This window comes from Stenella coeruleoalba, assembly GCF_951394435.1.
Source record: "Stenella coeruleoalba genome assembly, chromosome: 1".
In the NCBI taxonomy this organism is placed as follows: Eukaryota; Metazoa; Chordata; class Mammalia; order Artiodactyla; family Delphinidae; genus Stenella; species Stenella coeruleoalba.
This window is the reverse complement of record NC_137169.1, coordinates 184,918,904-184,942,525: the sequence shown is the minus strand read 5'-3', so window position 1 is coordinate 184,942,525 and position 23,622 is coordinate 184,918,904. Positions and strand designations below refer to the sequence as shown.

General features: G+C 37.3%; 1 protein-coding gene across 10 annotated transcripts in view; it reads left to right on the top strand.

Annotated features, from left to right (window-relative positions):
- PRRC2C (proline rich coiled-coil 2C) overlaps window positions 1–23,622 on the top strand; it is a 99,853-nt gene that overhangs the window by 32,699 nt on the left and 43,532 nt on the right. For all 10 annotated transcript variants that reach the window (XM_079935424.1, XM_079935422.1, XM_079935425.1 and 7 more), the window contains exons 6-15: window positions 1,050–1,270; window positions 5,406–5,488; window positions 6,086–6,219; window positions 6,300–6,387; window positions 7,420–7,564; window positions 9,088–9,141; window positions 13,519–14,152; window positions 20,457–20,626; window positions 21,082–21,331; window positions 22,354–22,564. In XM_079935424.1, coding sequence (XP_079791550.1) covers window positions 1,050–1,270; window positions 5,406–5,488; window positions 6,086–6,219; window positions 6,300–6,387; window positions 7,420–7,564; window positions 9,088–9,141; window positions 13,519–14,152; window positions 20,457–20,626; window positions 21,082–21,331; window positions 22,354–22,564 — 1,990 coding nt within the window. The remainder of the gene's footprint in view (window positions 1–1,049; window positions 1,271–5,405; window positions 5,489–6,085; window positions 6,220–6,299; window positions 6,388–7,419; window positions 7,565–9,087; window positions 9,142–13,518; window positions 14,153–20,456; window positions 20,627–21,081; window positions 21,332–22,353; window positions 22,565–23,622) is intronic.

Below are 23,622 nucleotides of genomic sequence, written 5' to 3'. Positions count from 1 at the left end.
TGGTTCTCTGTCAGCAGAATTGCAGTGAAACTGTCATCCGATGCTGACTTGACTAGGGCTGCTGTTTTAAGCTCTCTCATGGTGGCTCATTTGTATGTGGGCGGCTCACAACGGATTTCCTCAGAAAAAATAAGGAGGGACAGACAGACATCTCTCACCCGAGATGGAACCCCTAGGCTTTCATAGCCTGTTCTCAGAGAAGACAGCCAACACTCCTGCCTTATTCTACAGGTTACACAGACCAATCCTGGTACACTGCTGAGAGGGGACTACACAGGGTGTGAATAGCAGGAGGTAGAGACCATTCGAACCAAACAAGGTTTCCTTGTAAAACCATTTATCTCTTTTATTTGGTTAAGTGTAGTTGAATCAGGTAATGCAGTCACTAAATCTGCTCACTTGGGCACATGTAACTAGCAATAGTAGACTGAAAACGAATGAGAGCATGCATCACTGTCAATCCTTCTGGGTTATGGAACTCCCTCTGCCCTTCTTTAGGACACCTCAGGTATAACAGTGATTTTAATCTCTGTATCAAAAATTGGTGAAGCTTAATAGGGAAGTTCTAATATTTTCTTCCCTGACCCCAGTATTTGCTTTTGGTGGTACCCTCTGAGGCAGGGGTCCCCAACCCTTGGGCCGCAGACCAGTACCAGTCCACAGCCTGTTAGGAACCAGGCCACACAGCAGGAGGTGAGCGGCTGGCGAGTGAGGAAGCTTCATCTGCCGCTCCCCATCACTTGCATTACTACCTGAACCATTACCCCCCTCCCCCTGTTTGTGGAAAAATTGTCTTCCATGAAACCGGTCCCTGGTGGCAAAAAGGTTGGGGACCGCTGCTCTGAGGTACATCCTCTCTGCTTTGGAAGCCACTGCTCTTGACTACCTAAACACCTTCAAAGTCTAAATTTCTAGTACAGCCTAGATTAGACTTTCACTATTCCTTCACTATGCTTACTTGCTTAACTTCTCTTGAAATGTGCCTAGTTTGGTTTCACTCTGTTCCATTTTCAGATTTTTTTCTTATTTTTTCTCTCTCTTCATACCAGATGTTGCTTGTTGGAGAGATGGTGGTAAATCTGCTAGTTCGCCTTTAACATCTGACCAAGATGAAAAGTCTGGCCAGGATGAAAGCACGACTGGAACATCAGAGCAAAATGATATCCTCAAAGTGGTGGAAAAGAGGATAGCTTGTGGTCCTCCACAGGCTAAACTGAATGGACAACAGCCTGCCCTTGCTTCTCAATACAGAGCTATGATGCCTTCTTACGTGAGTATTGTTGAATCAGCAAGTGGTTAAAAAAGAGGTTTTTGATCTGGATTCCAAGGAAAGAATTGGAATGGGAAAAAGTTGAAGTCTTTATTTTCATTAACATCTAACTAAAAATTAAAATTTTCTTTGATTATGAATTTAGGAATCAAATCACAGAAAGTATCAGTACCCATGTTTTATCCTTAGGGATCATAGGTATTTTCATATCACATTACATTGTTTTTAGGTATTGCAAATATTGTTTATACTCAGCATTCCTTCAAAATAGTTATTAGTATTATTTAATAAAGCACATACATTACTGTATCACAAATTTGTTTTTTAAATATTGTGGTAACAGAATTTTAGTATAATTGTTTCCTTAGTAATACTGTGTTTTTAATTATACATTTAAAAACATTTCTGTGAGAAGAGGTCCGTAAGATTTATCAGACTGCCAGAGGGGTTGTTCATGGCACAAGAAAAGGATAATACCTGCTTTAGTTCTAAAGTTTTTATTAGTATACCTTGAATTTTTTAAAAAAACTTTTTATAATGGAATATTTTTAACATTCAAAAATAGAAATGATAAAAGAAAGCGTGAGCTTTCTTCCTCCCATAACTACCATACATCTTCAATGGTTATCGATTTGTGGTCCATCTTTTTTACCTGTTTCTCACCACCTGGGATTACTAAAATCCTAGATATATCATCTCATCCATATATATTTTAGGTTATATTTTAAAAGATAAAGACTAGGGAAACGTCCACAGTGCCATTACCACACCTAAAAAGAAATTCTTATTTATTTATTTATTCATTTAATTTTTTTTTTTTTTGGCTGCATGGGGTCTTCGTTGCTGCGTGCGGGCTTTCTCTAGTTGTGGTGAGCGGGAGCTACTCTTTGTTGAGGTGCATGGGCTTCTCATTGCAGTGGCTTCTCTTGTTGTGGAACACAGGCTCTAGGCTTGCAGGCTTCAGTAGTTGCGGCATGTGAGCTCAGTAGTTGTAGCATGTGAACTCAGTAGTTGTGGCTTGCAGGCTCTAGAGCGCAGGCTCAGTAATTGTGGCACACAGGCTTAATTGCTCCGCGGCATGTGGGATATTCTTGGACCAGGGATCGAACCCATGTCCCCTGCATTGGCAGGTGGATTCTTAACCACTGTGCCACCAGGGAAGTCCCTGAAAATTCTTTTTAAAATACCAAGTCAATATTCTAGTTTCCCTGATTATCTCATAATTAGGATCCAGGTAACATCTATTCTTGAGATGGTTTATATTTTTGTTAGTAATCTTGTTATCTATGGGTACCTCTTTTCCTTTATCGCTTGTTTTCTTTGGAGCATATCTATTACAATTTATTTGTTTTCCTGTGCAGTTTCTCATAGTCTGGATTTTGCTGATTCCATCTTTGTAGTTTCATTTAATATATACTTCTGAGGGGAATTCCCTGGCAGTCCAGTGGTTAAGACTCCACACTCGCAATACAGGCACGGGTTCGATCCCTGGTCAGGGAACTAAGATCCTGCATGCCACACGGTGCAGCCAAAAAGAAAAAAAGAAAAAAGAAACAGGGGAAATTTAAAAAATAAACAAATATATATATATATATACACACACACAGACACACACACACACACACACACACACGTATACACGCACACACATATATATATACTTTTGACCCCCATATTTCCTATAAATTAGTAGTTAGATTTGGTGCCCTCATTCATTCGTTTGCTCTCAGTCTACTGTGAAATTTTATGGCAAGTTACATGTGCTCAAGTAAATAACTTTACATTTTTTGAGAAAACCATTAATCTCAAAGGAAAGAACAATCTAGTTCATACATTTATTTTTCTTATTACTTAACTCCTAAGTAGTCAAGGTCCAACCATATTTTCTATTTTTTCTTTGTATCATTATTACTTAACCATTCTAAGGTAGAGGGAAATAAATTATTAAATACAATTACTTGTTAAATATTTTCTTAAAAATTTGGGGTGTATGATAAAACAGTCTTATGTGCTAACCTGACCTTGAATAATGATTTGCATCCAAATACTTGTCTCCTAAGATTTTTCAAATTGTGCTTCCAAGGACCCCTGCCTGAATTTCCGGGTGTAGGGGTGGAATGGGATAAGGGGGAAAGGTGAGACCAAGTGAGCTTTGTTCCCAATTTCATCAATGAGTTTATTCAAATAAAACGTTTCACTAAACAAAAACATTTAAAACACCATTATTATGTGTTGAGAACTTACAGTTGTTTCTGCATTTTTTTTTTTTTTTCTGGCTGTGTTGGGTCTTCGTTGCTGCGCGCGGGCTTTCTCTAGTTGCGCGAGCATGGGCTACTCTTCGTTGCAGTGTGTGGGCTTCTAATTGCGGTGGCTTCTCGTTGCGGAGCACAGGCTCTAGGCGTGTGGGCTTCAGTAGTTGCGGCATGCAGGTCCTAGAGCACATGGGCTTCAGTAGTTGCGGCGTGCAGGCTCAGTAGTTGCAGCGTACGGGCTCTAGGGCACGCAGGCTTCTGTAGTTGTGGCTCGCAGGCTCTAAAAAGTTGGCGTGTATGTAACTCTAGTGCAGGCTCAGTAGTTGTGGTGCAGGGCTTAGTTGCTCTGTGGCATGTGGGATCTTCCAAGACTAGGAATCAAACCCATGTGCCCTGCATTGGCAGGCGGATTCTTAACCACTGCTTCTTGTTGCGGAGCACAGGCTCTAGGCACGGGCTTCAGTAGTTGCGGCACGTGGGCCCTAGAGTGCATGGGATTCAGTAGTTGCGGCGTGTGGGCTCTAGGGCACGCAGGCTTCAGTAGTTGTGGCTCGCAGGCTCTAAAAAGTTGGGGTGTATGAAACTCTAGTGCAGGCTCAGTAGTGTGGCACACGGGCTTAGTTACTCTGTGGCATGTGGGATCTTCCAGGACTAGGAATCAAACCCGTGTCCCCTGCATTGGCAGGCGGATTCTTAACCACTGCACCACCAGGGGAGTCCCCTGTTTATGCAGTTTTTGTGGCAAATTCCTAAATTTCAAACATTTATTAATACCACATGAAATTAATACCTATGCCTAAATAATCAGAAAGATCTAATGCAACTTATCCTATGAACATTTGCCTCCAATAGTGTATTTGCTAATTTCAGTGTAAAGTGTGATGCAACCGAAAATTCTGCAGTGTTCCCCAAACAAAAAACGTCTCCTGTTGTGTTTCAGCTGTTGCTTATCTTAATTAACTTTTGCTCCAACCCTGCTTAGACATTTCTTGTTTACACAGTACAATCATATAAACATAGCCTTTCTTCTAGTATAAAGTAATTCCCTCATCAGTTTTTTTTAAAGAAAAACTAAACTATTTCAGGATATAAATTATGTATTTAAGATAATACAATTTCATTTTTTTAAACATAATTTAACCTGGATATAAGCAAATAGTAAATAATCAAGCACTCCTTGACACTTCTTCCCTTCCAAATCATAGGATGAATCCTTTGGTGTTATTATTTGTCTTCATAATCTTAGAATTCTCCTAAAGTCAGATTCTCAAAGCCAAGTTCCCGTGGAGAGCATCATCTTTGCGCCTCTGTATATAATTACTATCTGTGTAATGACTCAGAATCCACCTATGCCCCACCCATAGAAAATCTCTCAATTAGCTCCCTACCCACTTCCTCCTTCAACTCTGTTGGGTTATGGACTATCCTTTTATCTGAACTGAGTTCCTCTTTATCAGCAAATCTGCAAATCTACTCTTGCATTAGGATGAGGTCTCACATTATATCATGTCAAGTATTGATATTTGAACTTGGTTAAGAAACTGAAGTTTTCTGGTGTGCATGCATGTCGTCGTTTTTACTTTTTCATTTCAGTACACAGTCATTTTTATGTAACTTAATTAATGGGATAACAGAAGTTCTTAATAAGATGTGTCCTAGTTATTACCTGTATTTGTAATGACTTGTTGGAGGCAGTAGATATTTAAATGGCTTGTTATTGAGGGTGAATGATCATCTATACCAGTAGATAAAATTATTTATTGACAGTACTGTTTATTTTAATCATTTCTATAAATTATAATTTCAGGCTTAGTCAGGGTGATCTTTTTTTAAAAAAATAACTGGGTAGCTAGATTTTATCAATTTTTGTTTCTTTTATACAGATGTTTCAGCAGTATCCAAGGATGGCCTATCCTCCTCTACATGGTCCCATGAGGTTTCCACCTTCTTTAACTGAAACAAACAAGTAAGACTATTAAATGATTAAAGTTTGCAGGGTATATGTATACTTGTTAAGATTTTCTGGAGGTTGAGTGGATTATGGGGATTTATTTTTCTGTCCTCAAGGTGCATTTGCCATTAACAAGTAATTGGCTAACTTTCGTAAGACAGAACAAAAATACTTTATTCTTCTAAAACTTTAAATCAGCTGACATAAAATTCTAAAAACTGAAAATTGTGGCCCCAAAAATGTATGGCACTTGTTTACTCCTTCCTTCCATGATGTTGATAACCCCCATTCTCTTTTTTTTTTGCTTAGTGTATTTTGAGATTAGTATTAGTCTTAGCCATATCATCCTTTAACATATATTTGTTTTATTTTAGATGTTTGAAAACTTTGCTATTAAATATCTGCATAAGAAATATAATTATGTATTATCTTAAATTTCTTTGTTAATTTTATAATCTCTTCATACATGTCAGGTGCAAAATATTTTGTATATCACGGTATAGAAAACTAATGCTGAATTGAAATGAACTAAATTCCAGTCTTTTAATATTTTCCTAATTTAGTATCATTAAAACTTAGTATCCTTTTCTCTCATAACCTGTCACTGGTTAGAGGCCTTCGAGGAAGAGGCCCACCTCCTTCATGGGCCTCTGAGCCTGAACGCCCCTCCATCCTTAGTGCATCAGAACTGAAGGAGCTTGATAAATTTGATAATCTAGATGCTGAAGCTGATGAAGGTTGGGCAGGTAAGAGGCAAGATTAATTAAGCACTTTTAGTTTTTAGATGCTTTGAAACAGTCAATCTGAGTTCTCCTTAATTTAATAGGTGCTCAGATGGAAGTAGATTATACAGAACAGCTGAATTTCAGTGATGATGATGAGCAGGGAAGTAGTAGTCCTAAAGAAAACAACAGGTAAGTTGTGATATCTCTTACTAATAATAGTATGAATTTGTTGATGTGACATGAGCCATTTACGCAGAGAGGTTTCATTAATAGGTATTTGTTCCCCGCTTACAGAATTTCTACATTCTACCCCAAGGAGTTTTACTGAGTGGGAAGGCGATTAATGAGCCAAATTTTAAAAGTACAGATAATCAAGGAATTAAGAGTTTGATGTTTCTAAAGAAAGTACATATTTTTAAAAAGAAGCTATTTAGATGCTTGTCATCTAATTGGAAATATTTTGAGAAACCGTATTTGGGACCATTTAAAACTTGTTACTTACTTGACCTGATCCATATTTATAAAATTGGAGAAAAATTACTTGGGTTACAACAGCTGCTTCAAGTCTTTGATTTTTTTTAAACTTAGCAAGGAGCAATAAGATCTTTGAAAATAGGAGCTTTCTCTCTTTTTTTCTGGAATATAGGGGCATCAGAGTCAGGAATATATGGGTTATGTAACATAAAAATTGGGCTCTTAAGATAAACAGGAGTTTGCATGCACATATTGGTATAATTTTTCAGCCATAGTGTTATAATACACTGCTGTTTCGTGATCAGTTGTGAGATGCCTACTAAAAATACTGTAGTTTGATTTCTCTTTTCCATTAAATCAGAACAAATTAGAATACATTAATTAATTAATTATCTGGAATATTAGTTGTGTTCAGATGAGAGTTTTGGGTGGGGGTAATAGAAAATGATGGAATCATATTGTGTGTCAGGTGTGAGTGTCCGTATTTGATAAGTACTATATCGCATCTTGTATCTTGTGGTGATAAATCTGGCCAAGCCCAGGCCCCATCACATTATAGATATATAGCATATATTTCTTGAATGAATAAATTAACACTGCTAGGTTACAACACCATCTCATTCCTTGATACATTTTTCCCCTGAAATTGTATGGAAATAATGTCTTTTTTACGTTGAGAAAATGCATTTACTTATGGTACATTCTGTCCACTCTATTTTTTATTTCACCTGGATTTTGATTCTTCAGTGAGGATCAAGGTTCAAAAGCCTCTGTAAACACTGAAAACCGAAAAGAAGCAGATGAAGTTTTCAACACTAAGTCATCTTCTCAGATACCTGCCCATCCATCAGTAGCAAAAGGTCCCTATGGGAAAGGACCTCCACTTAATCAGGTTTGTTGGACTCATGGAGATTCTTGTCACTGCAGACAAGTGACAAGGATGAATTAATCATAATCATAGAGTTAGTTGGAAAAAGACCTAGGGAATGGAAACTATATATTTTTTCTTAAATAGCTCTAGACCTAAACCATAATTTTATTCCATACCAACAGGAATTATCAATGCAGTAGCTAAAATTATAAAGTAGAAACTGAAGTTTCACTCTTCCTTCTTAGAGCAGCTTGGGCATGTCAGAGTGGAGGGATAAATTGTTTTTCCAAACTAACATAACTGAAGTGCTTTATAGTTTACTGAATGCTTTGTAAATCCTAGTTAGTATTCATGTGTGAAATTGTATGTTATCTGAGTAGGGAAATCACACTAGGGAGTAGAGCAGTCTATGTAGTCTGAGCCATTTTGAAGAATGTTGTTAAAAAGGGGGAAGTATGTGGGCAACAGATACACTTGATCCTACCTCAAAGATGTAGCAAGAACTGCACTGCAAAGTGAGAATTTAACAGGGCTATCTTCCAGAGAGCCTACTTAAGTAATTCATAGTATACTCAGCATGTATTTGTTGAATTCATACCAAACAGATGGAGGAATCGGTGCCTTCAGGGAGGTAAAAGTAAGTAGCTAACAGTGCCGTGATAGGGTGCACATAGTTCTTAGAAAATTCTATGTAAAACATTTCACAAAAGACTTGATACTTGAAGCAGGAATTAGCCAGTAAACAGAGGGAAGAGGGTGCTTCCAAGCAGTGGGAACATGTTCAGGGTAGAGAAGTATAGTAAAGCATGGCCTAATCAAGAAGTCCCCAACCGTTTGACGTGGGAGAGGAGTAAGAGAGCTATGTAAGAACTAGTAGTTGTTAAGTCTTGTATGCTATACAAGAGGTTTGAATTTTATTCTTAAGGCATTGGTTAGCCATTGGAAAATAAATTTGTGAATTCTGGAAAAGAAGGATTTTTAAAGTAATTTTTAAATAAAATCTGTTGTTTTGTGTGATTTTTAACTTACTGGCATAATGGGGAATGATAAAAGAATAGAAAAATATAGACCATATCTTGATGTTTTGATTTGCATGCGTGTGACACTGATATGTATAATAACAAGTGAATAGTCTATATATATCTGGTTCCAATGTTTTAGATGTTTCTTTTCCTTATATAAATTTGAAAGGTTTAGTTTGCCATTAGAAAAAATATTGGGTTTATGTAAATAAAAATTTGAAATTAGAGGCATACTTCTTCACAGCCAGATTACCTGGGCTAAAATTCTAGAATTTGTACACTAAGATTCTACTCTTAACAAAGTTAATTTGAGATTGTAACCTTAATTAAAGTGGCTGAGTGATTGTATAGAACATAAAGTTATTTTGTAGAGACTGATGTACTTTTATTTAAAAAGAGAAAAGGATAAAGATGTTTTACTTTTTGCAGTCTTTTGGTCTCACTGAAAAACATTGCAATCAGAAATATTTCAAGTAGATATTTTTTTATCTTACTTTGTAAAAATCCTTTTCTTTATAATAGGAACGTGGACCATCTTCACACTTGCCACCACCTCCAAAGTTGCTTGCACAGCAGGTAAATTTTAACTAAATGCTTGTTAATGGTCTGTGTGTATTATTCGCCCTATTTGTTTTAATGGAAACGTCCTCTGTGTGTTTCTTATTTATAATTTTTATGAAACAGTTGTTGACTTTACTTTGTAGCTCCTGCACGTCTTCCTCTTTAGCCTGTCCCTCTTCCTTCTCAGCTGATAAGCATATTCCTAATTTTTCTAAGAAAATAAGAAGCAGCTCTTCTTCCCATTTGAGTACCCTTCCTGGTCTGACTTCTTTCCTGTTGCCCTTGCTCCTGAGGACGACCCTTCTACTTGTTCTCTGGATCCCATCTTCTATCAGTTACCAGTAATATTCTCTCTCATCTTTAAAAAAAAGTTTTAAACACCAACCCTTCTTTAACTCCCACTACACTCCATTTCCCCAGTTTCCTACCTGTATCTCTGTTCCCCTTCATGGCAAAATTGTTTTAGTGAGCTGTTTACACTTACTGGCTTCACTTTGTCTCTCATTAACCCTCTCCAGTTATGTTCTCATCTCCCCACTATACCTTTGAAACTGTTAGTATCAAGGTTAGTAATGACTGTTGCATCTTGCCAAATACAGTTCTCTTGTATTCATTTACAAGATTACTCATCTCAGCAGCAGTTGACATAGTTAATCTTTTCATCCCTCCATCCTTCTTAAAACTTTTTGAAAACTTGCTTTTGAGACATCATACTGTTTTGTTCTCTTTTTAAAATTTATATTCCTTTTGGACCTCCTATACTTAAACCTTTGGGTGTCGGAGGGCTCAGGGCTGTGTTCTCGTTTCTTTTTCTAACTATATTCTTTCCCTGGGGGATCATCTGATGGCACTCAGTAAGTTTCTTGAGCCCTTAAAGCTCTATCCTGACTTCGAAAGTCATGTATTCAACAGTCGGCTCAGCATTTCCACTTGGATCTCTGGTAGATATCTGACAGTTAATAGTCCAAACCATAACAACCCCCACCCACACTTAGGCAGTTCAGCTACTGTCTTCCCTATCTTAGATAATGACATTGCTGAGGTTAAAACGTGGAAGTCACTCTTAAATCTTTCTTCTTTTTTACCTTACATCCAACCTAATCTATCAGCAAATTGTCACCTCTACCTTTAGAATATATTCCTATACTGAGTACTTGCTGCCACCAGATATATTTCATTTGGACTTAACAGGTCGTCTTGTTTTCCTGTCTTGCTGCCTTCTCACCCACTACGTCCACCCCGAATTCTCCTATAGCAGATATAACTTTAAATATGTATATATTTATATATCTTATATTACATGTATATGTTTTACATATACACACACACACACATACATACATACATACATACATACATACATACATACATACATACACTAGGTCAGTTATTCCTTGCTCAGGTTCTTTTCATGGTCTTTAAAGTTTCTGTCTCCTTTTCTGACTTCATCTACTTTTCTCCCTCTCTGTTCTTACCACACAAGCTTTATTGCTCTTGTGTTAATTTTACCCTCAAGACATTTTATTTGCTGTTGCCTCTAACCAGAAGACTCTTTCCGAGGTTCTTGCTGTGGTCGAGTTCTTTGCTCAGGTGTTAACAATGCACAGGCCTTCCCTGATCACTGTACAATGACAGTGCACATACCATCACCATCACCGTCATCTCCACCAGTCATTTTCCTTTTAACCACTGAATGCTCTTTGTAGCATTTCTATACACATAGAAGCTAAAACTAAAACATCTAGCAGAAAATGTAGAAGAAAGTCTTTATGAACTTGGGCCAACAAAAATGTCTTAGATAAGACAAAAAATTCAAGAATTAGAAAAAGGAAATCGATCAGTTGGACTTTGAAATACATCTCTAAGGCGAAGAAAAGATATCACAGGAAAGATATTAATACATCTGACGAAGAACTTGTATGGGGGTGTGTGTGTATTTAAAAGCCCTTACAAGTCAATAATAAGACAAAAAGTCCAACAAAATGATTTGGACATTCACTTCTTAAAATAAGGTATACAAATGGCCAATAAGCACATGAAAAGATGTTCAGTATCTTTAGTCAGCAGGAAAATGGAAAGTAAAACCACATTGAAATTCTGTTACACATCCAGAATTTAAAAGGCTGATGACACCAAATATTGCGGAGGATGCAGAGCAGGTGACACCCTCATATATTGCTCATGGAGCTGTAAAACCTTGTAATCAATTTGGAAAACAGTTTGGCAGTTTCTTATAAAGTGAAACACATAGTTACTATATGACTTGGCAGTTCCACTCTTAGGTACTCATCTAAGAGGAATGAAAACATACATTTACACAAAGACTTAGGCATGAATGACCATAGCTGTCTTATATCTAGTTAAAAAAAAACTAGAAGCGGGCTCCCCTGGTGGCGCAGTGGTTGAGAGTCCGCCTGCCGATGCTGGGGACACAGGTTCATGCCCCGGTCCGGGAAGATCCCACATGCCGCGGGGCGGCTAGGCCCGTGAGCCATGGCCGCTGAGCCTGCGCATCTGGAGCCTGTGCTCCGCAACTGGAGAGGCCACAACAGTGAGAGGCCCGCGTACCGCAAAAAAACAAAACAACAACAACAAAAAAACTAGAAGCAATCCGTATGTTCATCCACAGATGAAAAAATATGCCTATGATGCCATACTATGCAGCAATAGAATGGAGTAAACTCCTGCTACACACAGTGACCTCAGAACCATTACCCTGAATGCAAGAAGCCAGATACAAAACAGTATATAACTTGATGTATCCATTTTTGTGAAATTTTAGGAAAGGCAGATCTACTCTATACTGCCAGAAGTAGATTGCTGGTTGCTTGAGCTCAGGGATGCAGGCAGAGGACTGATGAAAATGCTCTATATGTTGATTGGGGCAGTAGTTACCTAAGTTTATCATTTGTCCAAACTCATCAAACTATACAGTTAAAATATATATATCACATTTTATGTAAATTATACTTCAGTGAAGTTGCTTTTTAAAAAATGCTTACTCTCTGAGTTTACAGTGTAAATTAGGTGTGTTTATATAATTACTTTGTTTTTGCAGCTTGTCTTTCAAGCTATAGATGAAGTAACTAAATACCAGAGAGATTAAACGGTTTGCCTAAGACAGCACTGTTAGTAAATGGTAGTCTGGATTCATGGTTTGTTTGGGTTTTTTGTTTTGTATTCAGTCCAGTGTTTTCACCATATCATTATTTTCTCTTTTGTAGGGATTCTGACTAATGGCTTTTAAGGTTTCTTCACCCTAATACTATTAAAAATCTTTTTTGTGGCTGCGTCACTGAGCACGGGCTTCTCATTGCAGTGGCTTCTCTTGTTGCGGAGAACGGGCTCTAGGTGCTCAGGCTTCAGTAGTTACAGCACATGGACTCAGTAGTTGTGGCACGTGGGCCCTAGAGCACGTGCACTTCAGTAGTTGCGGTGTGTGGGCTCATAGTTGCGGCATGTGGGCTCTAGAGTGCAAGCTCAGTAGCTGTGGCGCATGGGCTTAGTTGCTCCACGGCATGTGGGATCTTCCCAGACCAGGGCTCAAACCTGTGTCCCCTGCATTGACAGGCGGATTCTTAGCTGCTGCGCCACCACAGAAGTCTCCAAAATCAATATTTTTTAAACAAATTTTTTAGTTCCTTGATATTGCAGCTCTTCATGTGCTTTTTTCATCCTGCTTGTCTTTGCAAAGTTGCTGGCATTTTTAGGCTTTGTAGTAATTGTTTTAGAACACGTTAGTTGAAAATTAAATCATTAATACTCAGCCTCTCAGGTCATCCTCCCATTCTTCACCATGGGATCTAGATACGCCTTTCTGGATCTTTCAGTTTAAAGATAGAATTCTCTCTACCCAAGCTGCTTTTTAGGAATTTCCTCTCCTTTGGCATGTCAGCAGCAGCAATGTCTCCATGTCCTTTACTTAGCATCTTTGACTGTGTGCTCTTTCCTTGTAACTGTATCTCAACCTTCTCAGGGCTCATGTGGTGCCATGTTGCATCTTTATGGACTTCTTTTCTCCCTCTTTAGGCATTCCATCTCTGGAAGTTCCTGCTAAAGCACTCACATTCTAAATTTCCTTTGTCTCTAAATATAGATTTTGAAATTCATGTTGTGGCAATTTCTAATTTTATTCAACAAATACTGAGTGAGCAGTAATGTCTGGCACAGTAAATAGGTACACTCTCAGTAAATATTTATTAGATGGCTGGATTAATTATTCTCGAAAATTAACTAGATTTACTATTTTCCCCACATTGTTACTTGTTTACATTTTAACGTGTATGTTTTTCAGGAAAGTTTCTGACACACTGGAGAATTTTGCTCCTGCTCCGTGTCTGTGATATATCCTTTGTTGTCATACTCATCTGATAATTTATCTTAATGTTTCAGCATCCTCCTCCAGACCGACAGGCAGTACCTGGAAGACCAGGCCCTTTCCCCCCTAAGCAACAGGTTCCGGATGAAGATGAAATATGGAAGCAAAGAAGAAGACAACAGTCAGAACTTTCTGCAGCAGTGGAACGTGCTCGTAAACGGCGTGAAGAGGAAGAGCGAAGAATGGAAGAGCAAAGGAAAGCAGCATGTGCAGAGAAGCTTAAACGATTAGACGAAAAGCTTGGTATAGTGGACAAACAACCCTCTCCAGAGGAAATTCGAGAAAGGGAGCGAGAAAAAGAACGAGAAAAGGAACGGGAACGTGAGAAAGAACTTGAAAAAGAACAAGAATGGGAGCGAGAGAAGGAGCGGGAAAAAGAAAGGGAAAGGCAACAGGAGAAGGAAAAAGAACTGGAGCGAGAGCAGGAAATACAGAGAGAAATGGAGAAGGAAAGAAAGCAAGAAAAAGAGAAAGAACTAGAACGGCAGCAAGAAAAGGAAAAAGAACTGCAGAAGATGAAAGAACAGGAAAAGGAATGTGAGTTGGAGAAGAAAGAAAGGGAGAAGGTGGAGGAAAAAATTGAACACAAAGAACCTACTTTAGAGCCTATGGTAGAAAAACCAGAAAGTGAAAACAGCTGTAACAAAGGTATGACAGTCTTGTTTGTCTTTATATAAGCTTTACAAAAGGCTTCATGTTACATGTGGATATTGGATATTTTTGTATTTTTAAAATATGTAATCCGAATAAAAGTGATTAGTGTTTTTTGGATAAGGTTGAATTTTATTGGATACTTTAAAATGTTTTTTTCTGTAATTTTTTTTATTATGATAAAATACATGTAACATAAAGTTTAGCATCTTAACCATTTTTAGGTGTACAGTTCAGTGGTATTAAAAACATTCATAATGAACCATCACTACCATCCATCTCCCGAACTCTTTTCATCTTTTTTTTTTTTTTTTTTTTGCGGTACACGGGCCTCTCACTGTTGTGGCCTCTCCTGTTGCGGAGCACAGGCTCCAGATGCGCAGGCTCAGCGGCCATGGCTCACGGGCCCAGCCGCTCCATGGCATGTGGGATCTTCCTGGACCGGGGCACGAACCCACGTCCCCTGCATCGGCAGGCGGACTCTCAACCACTGCGCCACCAGGGAGGCCCCTCTTTTCATCTTCTTAAATTGAAATTCTGTATCCATTAAACAGTAACTCTCCCCAGCCCCTCCCTGGATGGTGATTCTGCTTTCTTTCTGTGTAAGTTTGACTATTCTCAGTACCTCACGTAAGTGGAATCATACAGTATTTGTCATTTTGTAACTGGCTTTTTTTGCTTAGCATAATGTCCTTAAGTTTCGTCCATTGTAGCATATTACAGAATTTCCTTCCTTTTTAAGGCTACTAATCATCATATAAATACACACACACACCACATTTTGCTTACCTAATCTGTTGATGGACACTTGGGTTGATTCCATGTTTTACCTATTTTAAGTAACACTGATGTGACTGTGAGTGTACAGATATCTCTTTGAGACCTTGCTTTCATTTATTTTGAGCACAGGCATACCTCAGAGATGTTGCAGGTTAGGTACCAGACCATTGCAATAAAGCAGATATGGCAATAAAGCAAGTCACATGAATTTTTTGGTTTCCCAGTGCATATAAAAGTTATGTTTACACTATTCTATAGACTATTAAGTGTGCAGTAGCATTCTGTCTAAAAATACATATATGCTGTATGTACATACCTTAACTTAAAAATACTTTATTGCTAAAAATGCTAACCATCAATGAGCCTTCAGTGAGCCATGATCTTTTTGCTGTGGGGGTGAGGGAGGGTCTTGCCTCAGTGTTGATGGCTGCTGACTGATCAGGGTGCTGAGGTGGGGGCGCTGTGGCAATGTCTTAAAATAAGACAACAGTGAAGTTTGCTACATCGATTGACTCTTCCTTCCACAAATGATTTCTTTGTAACGTCCGTTCTGTTTGATAGCATTTATCCACAGTAGATCTTCTTTCAAAATTGGAGTCAATCCTCTCAAACCCTGCCAATGCTTCACCAACTAAGTTTATGTAATAATGTTCTAAATCCTTGGTTGTCATTTCAACAGGCTTCACAGCATCTTCACTAGGAGTAGATTCCATCTCAAGAAAGCACTTTCTTTGCTCATCTATTGGAAGCAGCTCCTTATCCATTCAAGTTTTATTGTAATATTGCAGCAATTCCACCATATCTCAGGCTCCACTTCTAATTCTAGTTCTCTTGTTGTTTCCACCACATCTGCAGTTACTTCCTCCACTGCAGTGTTGAATCCCTCAAAATTATCCAGTACTAAGTTGAATAAAAGTGGCAAAAGGAGGCACCCTTGTCTTGTTCCTCATCCTACAAAAAAAGCTTTGTCTGTCAACATTGAGTGTGGTATTAGCTGTGGGTTTCTCATAAGTGGATTTTATTCTGTTGAGGTAGTTTCCTTCTGTTCCTAGTTTGAGTATTTTTATCATAAAAATGTGTTGAATTTCGTTGAATCCTTTTCTGTGTTAATTGTGATGATCATGTGTTATTTTCCCTTCATTCTGTCAGCGTATAATATATTGATCGATTTTTGTATGTTAAACCATCCTTGCGTCCCAGGAATATATCCCACTTGGTAAACGGTGTATAACACTTTCAGTATACTGCTAAATTCTGTTTTCTAGTATTGTGTCGAGAATTTTTGCATCAGTGTTCATAAGATATTTGTCTGTAGTTTTCTTGTAGTGTTCTTGTTTGGCTTTGGTATCAAGGTGATGCTGGCCTTATAAATGAGTTAGGAAGTGTTCCCTCCTCTTCAGTTTTTTGGAAAAGTTTGAGAATAATTGATGTTATTTGTTTAAATGTTTGGTGGAATTCGCCAGTGAAGCCATCAGGTCCAGGGCTTTTCTTTGTCGTGAGAATTTTGATTACCAAGTCAGTCTCCTTACTAGTTAAAAGTCTATTCACATTTTCTATTTCTTTGTGACTTAGTCTTGGTAGATTTTTTGTTTTTAGGAATTTGTACATTTCATCTAGGTTATCCAGTTTGTTGGTGTACAATTGTCCATAATTCTCTCATAATCCTTTTTATTTCTGTAGAATTGGTAGTATTGTCCCCATTTTCACTTCTAATTTTAGTAACTTGAGTCTCCTTTTTTCCTTAGTTCACCCCCTCCCCACCCCAGCTAAAGATGTCAATTTTGTTGATCTTGTCAACGAGCTAACTTTTGTTTTCATTGATTTTTCTCTGTTTTTCTATTCTCTTATTTTCTTGATCTCTGCTGTGATTTTTATTTCCTTCTAGTAACCTTGGGTTTAGTTTGTTCTTCTTATTCTCATTCCTTAAGTCATAACTCTAGGTTACTGATTTGAGAGCTTTCCTGTTTTTTAATGTAAGCATTTATAGCTATAAATTTCCCTCTTTGCTTTGCTTTTGCTGCATCCCAGAAGTTTTGGTATGTTGTGCTTTTGTTTTCATTCATCTCATAGGTATTTTCCAATTTCCCTTGCACTTTCTTTTTTGATCTTTTGGCTGTTAAAGAGTGTATTGTTTAATTTCCACAGATTTGTGAATTGTTCAGGTTTACTTCTGGTGATTTCTAACTTCATTCCATTGTGGTTAGAGAAAATATTTTATGTGATGTCTATCTTTTTAACTCTTGAGAGATGATTTGTGGCCTAATGTGATCTGTCTTGGAAATGTCCCTCAAGAAAAATGTGTATGCTGTTTTGGGATAGAGTGTTCTGTATATGTCTGTTGGATCTAGTTGGTTTATTAAGTCCTCTTTCCTTATTTATCTTCTGTGTGGCTATTTTAGCCATTATTGGGATTGGAATGTTGAAGCCACTATTTTTTTATATATATAAATTTGTTTGTTTGTTTATTTTTGGTTGCGTTGGGTCTTCGTTGCTGCACACGGGCTTTCTCTAGTTGCAGCAAGCTTGTGGGTACTCTTCGTTGCAGTGCGCAGGCTTCTCACTGTGATGGCTTCTCTTGTTGTGGAGCACAGGCTCTAGGCACATGGGCTCAGTAGTTGTGCTTCACGGGCTCTAGAGCGCAGGCTCAGTAGTTGTGACACATGGGCTTAGTTGCTCTGCAGCATGCGGGATCTTCCTGGACCAGGGCTCGAAGCTGTGTCCCCTGCACTGGCAAGTGGATTCTTAACCACTGAACCACCAGGGAAGACCGAAGCCTCTGACTATTAATGTGCAACTATTTATCCCCTTAATTCTGTCAGTATTTTGCTTCATACGTTTTGATGGTCTGTTACTAGGTGTATAAGTGTTTTATAATTGTTGTATCTTGCAGTATTGAACCTTTTATTAGTATTTAATGACTTTCTTTATCTCTTGTAAAACTTCTTTGATTTAAAGTCAATTTTGGGGCTTCCCTGGTGGCGCAGTGGTTGAGAGTCCGCCTGCCGATGCAGGGGACGCGGGTTCGTGCCCCGGTCCAGGAAGATCCCACATGCCGTGGAGCGGCTGGGCCCGTGAGCCATGGCCGCTGAGCCTGCACGTCGGGAGCCTGTGCTCCGCAACGGGAGAGACCACAACAGTGAGAGGCCCGCGTACCACAAAAAAAATAAAAAATAAATAAAGTCAATTTTGTCTCATGTTAGTGTAGCCACCCTGCTCTCTTTTGGTTACTGTTTCCATGGACTATCTTTGTCCATCTTTTCATTTTCAATTTATTTACATATTTGGATCTAAAGTGAGTTTATTGTAGATACCATATAGTTAGATGACCTTTAATTCTATTTTGTCTGCAAAATTGTATTAGCTTCATAGTTAGGAGATGCTGATTCTTCTACTCTTTTCTGATTCCAAGACATTTAACTACTAAATAAAATTTCATTTGTTCACATGTGTTAATACCTCTAAAACTTAAGTTGAATAGAGGTTAATGGGAATTTTGGATTGTCATAATTAAATGACTGTACTCTGTTCATAATTTCATATTTGTTTTTCTACCAGTGGGAATAGAAAAGCTTCCACAGGTCATTTATAAGCTTACCAGACAGTAATTATGCTTTTTGAAAAGAGCCTTTGCTGGACTTTCCTGGCAGTCCAGTGGTTAAGACTCTGCGCTTCTACCTCAGGGGGCATGGGTTCAACCCCTGACTGGGGAACTAAGGTCCTGCAAGCCACACAGTGCTGCCCAAAAAAACCCAAAGCCTTTGTTAGCTATAATCAGCTTTTTTGTTCTTTCCCAACTTAGCTTATAAACTCTAATTAATAAAACTTTGCTCCAAACTTGCTGTAAAATTCAGTCTTAATGAATAGCTTGAGTTAACAGTGATTTAAAATAGAAATAGTTTTATTTCAGTATATTTTCTGTTACGGAAATACTGAAATTTTTTTTACCTCAAAACCAATGCTCTTTCTATAAGACCCTGCTGCTTGAAGTTATAAAGCTGTTTAAAGTTTTGCTTTAAGTTTTTATCTATATTCTGGGTTACCTTCAAACTTGGTCCTTAATGTAACTATAAAAAGAGTAAGAGTGTTTTATCTCAAATTTTTAAAAAAAATAAGATACAGCCCATGTGGATTATTTGTTTAGTTACCAGATTTCACAAATTTTTATATTAAGCAGTCTAGAGATAAGTTGATATTGATAATGGGCTTTTATTATATATCTTAAGCACTTTGCTCAAAACACTCAAAAAAGGTAAAGTAAAATTTCTCACCACAGAAATGAAAAACATTTGTATACTTTAAAATTGATGAATTCTGAAAGAGAACAACCTTAGGGAATCTCATTCACAGTTAATGAGAAAGGACCATGGATTAGAAATAAGGAAATGCATTTTAGTCCTAGTTCTGCCAGTGAATACATGTAATGACCCTGATTAATTAATTTAACCATCAGCAGCCACTATATATACTTAATTAATTATGCTTTTGTTTTTAATAATTGTTATTTAGTGACACGTTTATTTTCATTCACATTTTATATGTCTTCTGATGGCAGTTTAATTTTAGCTGGGTTTATCATGAGATGTACCCATTTCATTTTTAAATGTTGCACCTACTTGGCTCTCTTTTCTCGCTAATATTTTATTTTTTTAGCATTTTTAATATTGAATGTAATACAGACAAAATGTGATTTGTGATTCTTTACTGCATCGTTTTACCATTGGCATTACATTAACTTTCCCATTAAAATCCACCCCTAATTATCTGAGAAAAGAATTTATAGTATGCATGGCTTTGTAGTTGTGACAAATAGCATTCTCTAGAATGTATATATGGCTCTGGTTTTCTTTGGGATGAGAACATTTTTTGTGTGTGGCGGATGTGTGTGATTCTCCTTCTCGTGTATCATAATTGATACCCTTTACATAAAATAATGATTTTAAACTCTGATGACAACAGAGTGATCACCATCTATCTTCAGATATATCACAGAATAATGATTTATATATTTGAAGATAGCTGGTGATCACTGTTGTCATCAGACTTAGATTCATTAGTTTTCTTTATAGATAACATCCCCTGATCAAAAAAATTTTTAAGTAAACCAGTATGTTCTATTTTAAGTATTTATAGGCCATTTATGTTTTCACCTAAGTCCTAGAGGACCCCAAGTAAATTTTGACAGTAGTGTTAATATTTAGTGAAACAGTGCAAAATAGGTAGTATTTGAAATGGTTTATTATCACAAAATATCAAATACAGACATTTGTATGGTAAAGCATTTGGGCATGTGATTTCTGTCTTAAGAATCCAGCTTTGAGAAGGTCTAGGGTTTTGTTAATCTAATGTTACCTCATTGATGGTTACCAATATTAAAATACAAAAGTGTTTTAGAGTAAGGATGCTTTCTTCCTTGTTAACTTTTTAAATATATCAATCTAATTATTTCACTCCAGTACAAACAACATGTATTTGTCAAGTGTCGTTGATGAGTATAATAATCTTTCACCTTTTCTTTGGGCAGAGGATGACCCAGTTTTCAGTAGACAAGATAACAATCACAGTGAAAAAGAGACCACACAAGCAGCACATGAAACAGAACCAGAGTCAGGGTCTCAGCCTCGGCCTGCTATATTATCTGGCTATTTTAAACAGTTTCAGAAGTCTTTACCACCACGATTCCAGCGGCAGCAGGTAACAATAAAAACATTTTATCTTGTATGTGTGATTAAAAAGGTTTATTGTTCAGTAGTATAAGAAATAATTTGACATAAAACTCAAAATACACAAAGCATACAAATTTTCCCTGAAAAATTTCCTCCTTTTAAATTAGTAAAAGTTTGTTGATAAGGGCTTTACTGTGAAACTTCTGTGTCGTTCCTTTTTTCCATCTGCCTCATTTATAGAAACCATCTTCCGTTCTAGGAAGTGGTTTCTGCAGTATAATTAATGAGTGATTAGTTGCTTAAGTCACGTGTAAGGCAAAATGTCATAACTTATTCTTTGTTCTTTTGTCTTGCCACCTCTCACTGTCAAATGTGTTTGGAATTCTTTTCCCTCAAGGTTTCAAAAAAGCCTGTTTTCTGATTGATTGTATTAATTTATCACATGGAACTAAAGTCTCAGATGTAGGGTCCTGCTTTTTTTAGGAACAGATGAAACAGCAGCAGTGGCAGCAGCAGCAGCAGCAAGGTGTACTTCCACAAACGGTTCCTTCACAGCCATCCAGTGGTGCTGTCCCTCCACCACCACACAGACCTCTTTACCAGGCCATGCAGCCTCACCCTCAGCATTTGGCTTCTATGGGTTTTGATCCAAGGTGGCTCATGATGCAGTCATACATGGATCCGCGAATGATATCAGGTAGACCTGCTATGGATATTCCACCCATTCATCCTGGTAAGTTTAAGTTGGCATTGTCTCATGGCTCACTTGCAGTTTTGCAAGTTCAAAGTTTTTCATTTTCCCCACGTTTTTAGTCCTAATTCCTTTGAGAGTTATAATCTAGTCAGAACTTAAGTAGGACTTTTTAATCATAAAATTATGTGTCTTCTCTCAGCACAGAGTAGTTAAATGCCAGGTACTGTACCAACAGTGTGGTAAGACCAAAGAGAAAATATATTTTCTCTCTTGCAAATACTATTTTAAAATTTTCAGGTGGAAAATTGCTATCTTAGTTATAATATCTGTTATTCGCTACATTGTTTTTATTCTTTCAGGTGTTTCAGCATTTGAATTTTGTCCATATATTATATATTACAGCTTTTCAATTTTCTCTGTCATTTGCCAGCCTAACACTTGGATTTCCTAATAGTTTAGCTAAAAACAAATAAAATAGCAGTCTTTATCAGAATAAATCCAGATAATCCAGTACCAAGACAGTCTAGAGGAAAATTTAGAGGTGACAAAAATATGATCAAGAATCACATCTTTATTTTAAAATTTACACTGAAAATTTTAAATTTAAGAGGCATAATTTATAGCATATTGATCAACTAAACTAGATTAATGGGATTTTCTATAGAAAATGTTTTTCTGAAAATTTATCACTTGGTGTAATTGTCATAATGTTTAACATGCGTAGAGTCACGGTGCTTGTTATCTGATTTTTATAGGCATTATCTTTTCTTTCCTTTAAAGTAAAATAGGCTGTTCTTATGGTTTTGCTTGCTTTGCTACCTCAATTTTTAAATCTATTTAAAAGCAACGGTAAAAATCTCATTCACAGAAAAACTCAATATAATTTTCACTGATTATTTTTTTGAATTAATCAGTTTTACTTGCCAAAAGTATTTCTTTGGTTTAAATATAGAATGTCCAAATAGTAATTAAGTAATAATGTAGATTCTACGTCTATAATGATTTTGTTTCCTTCGTTCTCCTACCCCCACCCCCCAATCTTTTTCTGATCTTTTGTATAGGAATGATGCCTCCTAAGCCATTAATGAGAAGAGACCAGATGGAAGGGTCACCGAGCAGCTCTGAGTCATTTGAGCATATAGCTCGCTCTGCAAGAGATCATGCAATTTCCCTTTCTGAGCCTCGTATGATGTGGGGGTCAGATCCCTATCCTCATACTGAGCCTCAGCAGGCCACCACTCCCAAGGCAACAGAAGAACCTGAGGATATAAGGTAATTATTAAAATTATTAGTAGACCAATAGAATATTGTGGGGAAACGAAAACTGTGTAGTCTCTCTGAAGATCTTTCTGATTTAGGACTGAGCCACCGATCTGATTTTCTCCCATTTTAGTATGCCTTATTTCATTCTAGGACGTATTTTCCTTTTTCTGGCATTTCTGTATTGATTAGGGCATTTTGTAACGTAGTTCTGTACACTTAGTTAAATGCTGAAATTCAGTGGTAGATGTTAAAATTGGCAAGATTCTGCTGTTGATTAAGTACTTGACATGTAATGTGGCTAAAGTGTGGATGTAGTTCTTCCACTAACGAGAAATATGGTAGACATTTAATTATCGATATCTTATGGAAGTTTTCTAAGGCTGAGTTGAGGACAAACACTAATTTACAGAGTTACTATGAAGTGTCAGACAATTGGTGATCTCTAACAGTTTATAACCATGAAGTTAGAACTTCTGCCCTTTTAAGGAGTATGTTATGGTGTTTTAAAATTCTGATTCAGTGGGAAAGATGGACCTACTCTAGTGCACTCTCGTTATAAGTGGAAATGACTAGTTTCGGTCTTAAAAATTCACATCAGCATGGTCTAAACTTCCTCTTAAGGAATGAGCCTCATTTGTTTTTAATTGTGGGGGTAGAAACATAGCATATCTGCCCTCCTATCAGAATTTTAAGTGTGTAGTATAAGCATAATGTTGTACAACAGATCTCTAGAACTTTTTAATCTTGCACAACTGAAATTTTTTACCCATTTAATCATACTCATTTCCGCCTTCCTCTTAGTCCCTGGCAATCGCCTTCTGTGTGGATGAGTTTGATTACATTATATAGTATATATAAGTGGAATCATGCAGCATTTGTCCTTCTGTGACTGGTTTATTTCACTTAGTGTAATGTCCTCATCCATGACATAGCATATAGCAGGATTTTCTTTCTTTTTTTAATACTAAACAACATTCTATTGTATGCATTTACCACATTTTCTTAAGCCATTCATCTGTCGGTAGGCATTTAGGTTGTTTCTATCTGTTGGCTATTATGAATAATGT